Genomic DNA, 10,603 nt, shown 5'->3' on the forward strand with positions numbered 1-10,603 from the left:
CTGCCATGTGATCAAATTCACTGGAGAGCCTTTGTGGTTCTATCAGGTGGTACCAAAACATTTTGATTTCTACTTTGCCAGTATTTATCTCTGTGGGAAAAAGTTATTATTTCAAAATCCCCCAAGGAATTTGTGCTTGTATGTGCTAATTATTGTTACCACTCTCCTGAAGCTTTTTGGAATGCACGTCTTAAAGTTTTCTGGGGGAAAAATGTTACTATAAGGGAAAGTGCAAAAAGAAATAAATGGGAGAGGAAAACATTTACAGACAGAGAAAATTAAAAATACTGAGCACACCCAGAATTTACTACAATAATGTCATATCAGATATGAAATCTTACATGTTTTCTTAGTAAGGAAGGGTCAAAATAAGAATTAATAGGCAAGGCCCACCAAGAAGGTGACATTTTGGGTAATGAGAGTCTTGAGTCAGAGTAGAAAAGGATAATTGATTGGAGGTAGCTGGTTCTGACAACAAAAAACCCTATTCATTCCTTATTGAAGGAGTTAACTCTTACCATATGGCTATCATAAAGCAGTCCTAACCCTTCACAGGTCTCAGCTCTGGTATCACTAAAAGGTGAGTATCCATACATATTGTCACAGGTTTGTTTAATATCCAAGGGTGGATTAACCAGAATCATCAAGATACACTGCACACACAGAGGCTTTTCTCTCCCCTTTTATATTGGGGTTCCTTTACTTATCAAATCAATATGCACAGTACCAAAAGTGTCCTTCTCTCCACCCAGGCATCCCACCAATACAATTTCCACCTGGTCAAGGTTCTATTGCTCAACTTACTCTTATACTACTCTATTAAACTATTACTATCTCTAGAATATCTATTACTATTTCCAGGTACTAATGCTCCTGGCCTTTCTACATGTCCTGTCTGCTACTCTCCCTCCCCACATCCAGCATACCACCACTCCAAAACACCCACTACTACCACACCCAACTGTTCCACACACAGGGCTTTTTATACAATCTCTCCCCCATTTAGATGCTGAGATGTTTTAGAATTAAAGGGGCAGGCACACAATTCCAGCTGCCTCTTTTCCAAGCCTTTCTTCCACAGACCTACCTACCTACCTCCTATATATATATACACACACACACACATCAAACGTGAGGTTTTTTTTCTCTTTCATCTTTGCTCTCTTTCTTTTTTAATTCTCAGGAGCTGAGGGCAAGTCCAGTATCTTCCCCGAATCTTGAGAGGAAGTCCGCAATTCTGTTCTGCTGTCCTGCTTTATGGGTAATGCTGAATTTGTAGGGCTGCAATGAGAGATACCACCGTGTCAGTCTTGGATTTGTATCTTTCATCTGTTGGAGCCAATTCAGAGGCTGGTGGTCTGTGATTACTGTCAACTCTCTACCCCATAGGTAGATTCGGAAGGTTTCAATAGCCCATTTGATGGCATACACTTCCTTCTCAATGGTACTATATTTTTGTTCCTGAGGGAGTAACTTTTTTGAGATATAACTGATTGGATGGGCCACTCCATCATAATTTTGTACAAGTACCACACCCAATCCTATATTAGAAGTGTCCACTTGTAATTCAAATGGCTGATTAAAGTCTGGACTGCATAATATTGGTTTATCACATAAGGCTTGTTTTATTTTTTTGAAGGCCTCTTGACATTTTTCTGGCAGGTTCTGTCTTTTTTGTAAGGTCTGTTAGAGGTTGCACTATCATGGAAAAATGTGGTATGAATCGTTGGTAATATCCAGCTAATCCCAGGAATGATCTAACCTCCTTAGTTTTTGGAGGTTCTACTTTCTGTAAAGTTTCCACTTTTCCTTGTTCCAGTTTAACTTCTCCTTTTCCAACAATAAATCCCAAATAACGAAGTTCCCAAAAACCCAAATGACACTTTTCGGGATTTATGTGTAGACCAGCCTTCTTTAGACTGTCCAATACTAATTGTATATGTTCAAGATGTTCTTTCCAGGATTTGCCGTATATGAGGATGTTGTCTAAGTAAGCTGCACACCACTTGTCCCTTCCTGGTAATATTTGATCCATTAGCCTCTGAAAGGTTTCAGGTGCTCCATGCAACCCAAATGGCATACGGTTGAATTGGAACAGTCCATGAGGTATGGCAAATGCTGTTTTCTCCTTGGATTAGTCGTCCAACAGAATCTGCCAATGTCCCTTTGTCAGATCTAATGAGGATAAATACTTGGCACCGTCTAGTCCATCCAGGAGATCATCTATTTGAGGCATTGGATAGCCATTAAATCTGGTTTCCCTATTTAGTTGCCTATAGTCCACACAGAATCGTATCTCCCCATTTGGCTTTGGCACTAAGACCACTGGTGAAGACCAATTACTTTCGGAAGGTTCAATGATATCCATCTGAAGCATCTTGTCTACTTCCATTTTCAACATCTCTTTCAACCTTTCTGGTACTCTACAGGGCCGCTGCTGAATAGGCCGAGTGTTACCTGTGTCTATTCAGTGTTTGTCAATCCCGGTTTTGTGGTGAACATTTCCTCATAGTCTAACAGTAATTTGGTCAACTCTTCCTGTTGATCTTTGGTTAGGTCCACGTTTAGGTCAAACTTTCCACAGGATTGATATAAGGTAACATCCCATGCTTGGTCCACAAATTCAGGAGTCTGTTCCTTTAAAACTAGTAATGCTAAGTCAGAGTCTGTTCTTTCATACCATTTGTGCAACAGGTTAGCGTGATATATCTTTTTCTTCCTATTTTCCACGGTAATTTCATAGTTGACTGGTCCAGTGTACCTTGTCACGGTATAGGGACCCTGCCATTTTGCCAACAACTTGCTCTCCTTGCTTGGTAGTAATAGTAGTACTTGCTCTCCTACCCTGAACTGTTTTCCCTTCAAGCCCTTATCATAGAGTTTCTTTTGTTTCTCTTTGGCTCTTACCATATGTTCCTGAGCTAGCTTTCCTAACATTTTCAACTTTTCCCATTGCACTAGGAGATACTCTATGACATTCTTAGACTCTTCAGTCCTTTCATACCATCCTTCCCTAATTACATCCAAAATTCCCCTAGGCTGCCTTCCATACAATAATTCAAATGGACTAAACCTGTGGATGCTTCTGGTACTTCTCTATACACAAACAAAAGAAATGGTAACCGAACATCCCAGTGCCTGGGGTCTTGGCCTGCGTATTTTTTTAACATAGCTTTCAGTGCTTGATTCATCCATTCTGTCAGACCATCAGCTTGTGGATGATACAGACTAGTACAAATTCCTTTTTCCTAATTCAGCATATAGATATTTAAGTAATGCTCATTGGAAGTTGGTTCCTTGATCCGAAAGAATCTCTCTAGGTATACCCACTCTACTGAAAATCTTTATCAGTTCCTCAGCTATTTGTTTGGCAGTTACACTTTTTAATGGGATTGCCTCTGGGTATCTGGTGGCCTAATCACATACAACCAGAATACACTCATTTCCTTTACTTGATCTAGGCAACAGTCCCACAACATCCATAGCAATCTTGGTAAATGGTGTCGGGATGAGAGGAACTGTCTGTAATGGTACTTTATCCTGCTCCCTTTTCAGTTTTACCAGTTGACAGGCAGAGCAAGATTTACAGAACTGTTCTACATCCTTGCTAATCCCTGGCCAATAAAATTGATCCAGGATTCTGAATGTAATCCGATCCCTTCCCATGTGTCCTGACCACGGGTTCTCATGAGCTAACTCCATGATTGGCATACAATATGCTTGGGGAACTACAACCTGTTCAATTATGACTTTTGTCACTGGATGAAGTCTGATTCTAAATAGTAATCCCTTCCTTTTCCTGAAACCTAGGTGTACTTTCTCTGTCCCCCTCCTCTTTTGCCATCTGCCAACTGTGCTTCAAAGTAGGATCTTTTTTCTGTAACCACCCTAAATCAATATCCCGTTTAGGGGTCTGTAAGCCTATAGGTTCCGTTCTGGCTTTATCTGCTTTCTTAATGCTTTATCTTTTCTTGCATAGCCTACTTTCCCCAATAAATCTGAATGGGTAGGAAGAAGTACAGGGTCACTCTTTTGAACCTCTGTCTGTTTCTCTTCCTCCTTCACCTGAGCCCTAGTAGTTATCCCCACAACTGTAGCCTTTTCCTTACAACTTTTTGAGTTGAACCATCCCTCCAGGATTGGAAAATCCATTCCAAGGACCAACTCACAGGGCAACTTAGGGACAACCCCAACTACCATTTTCTTCTCTATTCCTTTTGCCTGCACCCTAGCCTTCACTAACTCCACCATCTCAGTTTGTCCAAAAACACTCGTGAGTGGCTCTTTACCAATACAAACCATCTTTTTTACTAAACGAGGCTGTACTAGGGTTCTTCTGCTTCCAGTGTCCACCAAACCCTTAATAGTCACTCCATTAACCTTAGCTGGAACCCTTAACCTGGTTCCTAGTGGTGCATGAACAACAGCAGACACTCCTTTCCTTTTCCGACTTCAACACTCCCTAGCCAAATGACCTTTCTTTCCACAATTATAACAACTGCTGATCTTACTACCCTTTTTCCTTCAAGTTAGTGGGAGTCAAAGCTTGTTTAACACATTCCTCTCTGACCCCTTCCTGCACCATTACGTTCCTACTCTCCAGTACAGGCTTTCTTTCTCTTTCCTTACTCCTTTCAATTCCTCCTCTGCCTTGCAAGCTGCCAAATAGTCCTCTGCTAATTCAACTGCCTTGAGACCTTAAGATGATGTTCTTGTACCCAGAACCTTACTTTGGAAGGGAGTACATGAAGAAATTGCTCAAGAATGACTTCCTCCACCACTTCCTCTTTACTCTTTTCATGTGGCTTTAACCATTTCCTCCCTAAATCTTCCAGATGAGTCCATAACTCCCAAACACCCTCCTGGGAGTTGAATACATAACCTCTAAATCTTTGTTTATATGTATATGGAGTTACATCATATCTATACAAAATTGTTTCCTTCAGATATTGATAATCCAATATATCTTTAGCTGGGAGACTACTATATGCTCTCAAAGATTTCCCTGACAGACTAGGAGACAGCCTGGCTACCCACTCATCTTTTGGCCATTTACAGGGCATAGCCACCCTCTCAAACATTGTAAAATAAGCCTCAATGTCTTCCTCATCAGTTAATTTGAGAATTTTCATAACCTTGGGTCTTCCACTCCCCCTCTCCATGTGTGTAGGGGTATGTGCTCTACCTGGGGACTGTATCTCTTTAAAATGACCAAGGACCCCTTTAAATTTCTCCCTCCATGCCTCTCGGTCAGCTTTTTCCCACTCCAGCCTATCCCTTCGTTCTGCCTCCCTCAAGAGCCTGTCTTCCTGTTGCTGTTGCAACATTTCTGCAACCAAATTTGCCCAAGCTTCTGTTCCTAGCCCCTTTTCTGGCTTTTCCATTTTTCCCTTGGGTTTAACTACTGGCCTGCCCTGTATCTGTGGTGATAGCCTCCTCTGTGGATGTAGGAGTTTCAGCCTCTTCTGCCTTTTCCATTCTGGTTTGTTTTATAAAGGCTCTAGTATGGGGTCTGGTTTCAGCAGTGAGTATACTGGCTAAGGTTTGTACAGTTTGTGTTCTGCAAGGCCCAAACTCTCTTCCTTTGACAACCACATTTTTCCTTTTCATCTACAGTGTTCAAGGAATCCTGAGTCTGAATCAAACCCACCTATTTTTAAACCTGGATTGGAAATCCTAGTTAGTTGGATATCCAGTTAAGGTGGATATCTCACCACTGCCACCACTTTTGTCACAGGTTCATTTAATATCCAAGGGTGTATTACCCAGACTCATCAAGATACACTGCACACACAGAGGCTTTTCTCTCCCCTTTTATATTGGGGTTCCTTTACTTATCAAATCAATATGCGCAGTACCAAAAGTGTCCTTCTCTCCACCCAGGCATCCCACCAATACAATTTCCACCTGGTCTAGGTTCTATTGCTCAACTTACTCTTATACTACTCTAACTATTAAACTATTATTATCCCTAGAATATCTACTACTATTTCCAGGTACTAATGCTCCTGGCCTTTCCACATGTCTTGTTTGCTACTCTCTCCCTCTCCACATCCAGCATACCAAAACACCCACTACTACTACTATCACACCACCACTCCAAAACACCCACTACTACCACACCCAGCTGTTCCACACCTAGGGCTTCTTATACAATCTCTCCCCCATTTAGATGCTGAGGTGTTTTAGAATTTAAGGGGCAGGCACACAATTCCAGCTGCCTCTTTTCCAACCCTTTCTTCCACATATATATTTGGAGTTCTGCACCACCCAGACCCAGATAGTCCATGCTCCAGGATCATGGAGAAGCCAACATACATGCAGCTGTGTGCATAAAAGGTGACTACAGTGCAAACCTCCACATCATACATACCGTCCTTGGTATACTTATTCTCCATGGCTTAAGGTTCAACACATCTGAACAGCACCAGGATTGGGAAAGAGTACTTAAAATGACTTCATTTTATTATGCATAGGTGTTTATGATATTTGTGATAGCTCCAAATGGGATGAATGTATTTCAATTTTATTTATTTTTGTAAGAGGTATCTTTAAAACCCTGTCAGTGAAAAGGTTCTAATGTCATTGGTTTTTTGGTTGTATAATATGACCCAAATATTGTATTTTTGTCAGCATGTCTAATGCATTGTTTGATACGCCTGTCCTCTGTAGATCATTGGATCCGTTCATGTACAACAATTTGTAGAATTAATGGTAATACATAATTTGATGCATCTTCTAATGTAAGGTAGGTATAAATAGCATGAAGGTTTTTTTGTGGGTGGGGGAAAACCTTTGAGAAGTATATCCCCAACAGAAATGCACTGTTCTTTTAAAATATTTGTGGTTTCTGAAGATGTTTTGGAAGCTGAAATTGTTCCAAATTGAGCTTCAAAAATTTGGGCATCATTTTTTCCCCCTGTAATTGACAATAAGGAGCTGATCAAGGGAAACCTTACTGTAGAGAATAATCATTTCAAAAAGATGAAAGGTCAAATGAAATAAGCTTTTTTTTTTTTAATCACAGAGAAAGAAGCAAAACCCTTTGTATTTATATACTATCAAATTTATATAACCCCGCACTAACCTGTGCATCTTTTCACAAACTTCTCCATATTCTCCAGTACAAGCCTCTTCTAAATTGGTGTGCTGCTCAAGACAAGACATTTTTGCTAAGGAATAGGCTAGACAGAAATAATTAAAATATTTTCTCTCTAACGAGAAAAGCATGACTGCTGTGACTTATTTTTAAACAATGGCAACTGCTAGTTTTATGAGCATACAAATTATATGAATCTGTTAAGAAATCATAAAGTAAATGGATGATCTCTGGTGCGGGCGGATGGAGGTTGTGCATCCATCTTTGTCCTACTTAACCTCTCAGTGACTTTCAATACCATCGACCATGGTATCTTTCTGGATCGTCTCAGAAGATTGGGGATGGGTGGCACAATGTTGTGCTGGTTCACCTCCTTTCTCCAGTGTCGATTCCAGTCGGTGATGATTGGGAAGGAGAGGTCCAACCCTTGGCCTCTACTATGTGGGGTGCCACAGGGTTTGGTGCTCTCTCCTCCCCTATTTAACATCTACATGAGACCGCTGGGTGAGCTCATCGGTCACCATGGAGTGAGGTATCATCAGTATGCTGATGGTACCCAGTTATATATCTCTGCCCCTGGCAAATTAAGCAAAGCTGTGATCGTCTTATCCTGGTGCATGGAGTCTGCAAGGGTCTGGATGGGGAACAACAAGCTTCAGCTGAACCCTGGCAAGACTGAGTGGCTTTGGGTTTGGGGGCCTCCTGGTTATAGGACTATGCCATCTTTGATGCAGATGGAGTTGCACTGCCACAGACAGACCTGGTGCACAATCTGGGGGTCCTCCTAGACTCCTACTCAAGGAGCAGGTGGCAGTCATGGCTGGGAGGGCCTTTGCACAGCTTTGTGTTGTGCTCCAGTTGCACCCGTTCCTGGATTGGGAGGCCCTGCTCACAGTCACTCATGCCTTAGTGACCTCCAGATTGGATTACTGTAGCTTGCTGTACATAGGGCTGCCCTTGAAGAGTATCCAGAAGCTTCAACTGATACAGAATGCAGCGACACAGGCAATTATGTGTGCTTCCATAACAGCACATGTCACCCTTCTTCTCCATGAGCTGCATTGGCTGCCAGTTTGTTTCTGGGTCAAATTCAAGCTGCTGGTTTTAAACTTTAAAGCCCTTGTGGCGTGGGACCAGGTTATCTGAGGGACCACCTCCCCCCAATTACATCAGCCCATCCCATTAGAGAGGGCATGCTGCAGTTATCATCTGCCAGGGACTTATATTTGGTGGTTCCCAGGAGGCGGGCCTTCTCTGCTGTGGCATCCGCCTTATGGAACATCCACCTCCCCCGCAAAATTAGGTTAGCTCCATCCCTGCTAATGTTCCAGAAGTCTCTCAAGACCTGGTTATATCACTAGGCTTGGGGGTCCCAGGGAACCGATAATATCTTAAGATGGCTCCGCTAGTGATATATTCACTCCCTCCATGCCCACGGTTTGTATATCTTGCTTTTTATTATATTTCAATTTTAATAATTATTGTTTTATATTTTATAATTGTATTTTAATTGTTTTTATTTGATTGTTGCACGCCACCCATCTCACTTCCTGTGAGATGGTGGCTATACAAATTTGATAAATACATTAATAAAAATAAAAAAACTGCTTGCTGCTTGCCAGGATTCCCTCTTTTCCCCTCTTCCCTCCTCCAACATAGAACCAACGGGATAGAGAAGGTATATAATTTTGGGAAACAGGAACCAGTTGAAAATCTTTCTCTTAAGATCTAGAGCAGTGTTTTTCAAACTGGGCAACTTTAAGATGTGAGGACTTCAACTCCCAGAATTCCCCAGCCAGAATGGCAGGGTCAAGAAAAAGAAGTGGTTGAGTCCAGAACAAAACTAAATCTGATTTCCTTTGATTTATATTTGACCTCAAATAACAGTAAGTAAAAGTGAACACACTTAATATGATTATTCCCCCTCTCCGCATACAAACATATCATTTTTTCCTTCTACTGTACATGCTGCCGAGAGATGTCAAATTACCAACCCTAATATGAATCAAATGCCTGGATCCACACATTACATTAAGACAAAACCAAGCAAAGAACATTATGACACAGAGCCTTTCCCCAGTTGCTGAGTTAAAACACTACCCAACTATCCTTGAGTTGGCACTAAATATTGCCCACATACAAAGGTGCTCTCCAGTGGCCTATCCTTATCCATTGGTTACAGACCCCTGCTGAATTATGCCATTCTAATTGGTGAATGTGCCTTTATTATAGGCAAGGTGACTGGTTTTCTCCTCTGCCTTCTCTGCTATCCCCTTTCAGCATATCACCAGCCAGTGGAGAAACTTTCTACTAATTACAGCACCCGATGCAGCAGAAATAGGAAGGATCTGACTTTGGGACTGCCATTCTCTATGGTGGTTTGTTTGACCCTCCTCCCATATTGCATTTGGGCACCTCCCAGGTTAAAATCATGTGAAATGAAGAAATAGAAGAGAAGACATCAAACAGTCCCAAAGTGGAGGGAGGTAGAGCCCATCATGGCAGAAGAACTGACACTGACTAGACAAGCAGACAACCAGATTCCTTGTTTAGTGGGGAAGGCGGAAATGATCGAAACAGAAAAATATAAAGAAACTGGCAAATAACCCCCCCCCCAAAAAAAAACAGTTCAACCTCCCTCATTGTATTCTGAATATTGCACTAAATTAAAACAAGACTGCTGCATCTAAAGATGAAGATACATTTCAAAATACTACTGCGGGGAACAGTGAAAAATTGCCCATTCTCCTTCCCCAAATAGAATAGTGGAAGCTGGAGCTCTTTCAGATGCTGTTAAATCAGAATAGAACAAATATGCTCATTTGTCTTTCTGATAAAATAGTGGACCTCTCCTCTCCCCTCCCCTGCTTGAAGCTTGAAATGAAATTAATATCAAAAATAGAGGTTGAGGGAGGTATCAGTAGAGTCCTAGTGCAGGGGTATCTTGCTGGGGGAGCAGAAAACTGGTAGCTGTGACTGCTATTCAAAGCCTGCCCCTTCTATATGTGTGCCATATGTTCACCAACATAACTTTTTAAAATTTCTCTCTCTCTCTCTCTCACACACACACACACATACACACACACACACACACACGAACACCCAGATGCCCCTATGAAACTCGGGAGGTCAAAGGTCTGCAGCAGAGGCTGGCTAAGAACAAGAGGAATGAAGGATTATCAGTACCACCCAACTCTCCCAAAACATACCTCTGATCACACCCACAGTAGATCTGCTGATGTCCCCTTCAAGATAATGGGTGGCAAAGTGTCAGTGATTTTACATACTTGAAGCTGTGGTGGGATAACATTGGCTTAAGCAGGGAAAGACTATTATAAAACCAGCAAGCTTAATATCAACCTAAGGCTCATGGGCTGGAAATAAGGTGAGGGCATCTTGGTGGGGCCAAGACAGAAGATGGTTGTTGTTAGGGCATTTTGTGTCACATTAAAGTGCAAGTGGGAACAGGTTCTTAGTCCGAAGTGTGTATAAAGCTGCCATAGA

General features: G+C 41.8%; 1 protein-coding gene across 1 annotated transcript; it reads right to left on the reverse strand.

The window, feature by feature from the left end:
* Positions 1 to 3,715: 3,715 nt before the first annotated feature.
* Positions 3,716 to 6,814, reverse strand: LOC148214582 (uncharacterized). The gene is given in 3 exon segments (XM_088150536.1): positions 3,716 to 4,406; positions 4,611 to 4,694; positions 4,697 to 6,814. Coding segments are annotated over 3 exon segments (1,257 nt in total). The 5' UTR covers positions 5,385 to 6,814; the 3' UTR covers positions 3,716 to 3,921.
* Between the last annotated feature and the right edge of the window lie 3,789 nt (positions 6,815 to 10,603).

This window comes from Python bivittatus, unplaced genomic scaffold (assembly GCF_059951505.1).
Source record: "Python bivittatus isolate LINGU-HERP-01145 unplaced genomic scaffold, Pbiv_v1 ctg000610_np1212, whole genome shotgun sequence".
Classification (NCBI taxonomy): domain Eukaryota; kingdom Metazoa; phylum Chordata; class Lepidosauria; order Squamata; family Pythonidae; genus Python; species Python bivittatus.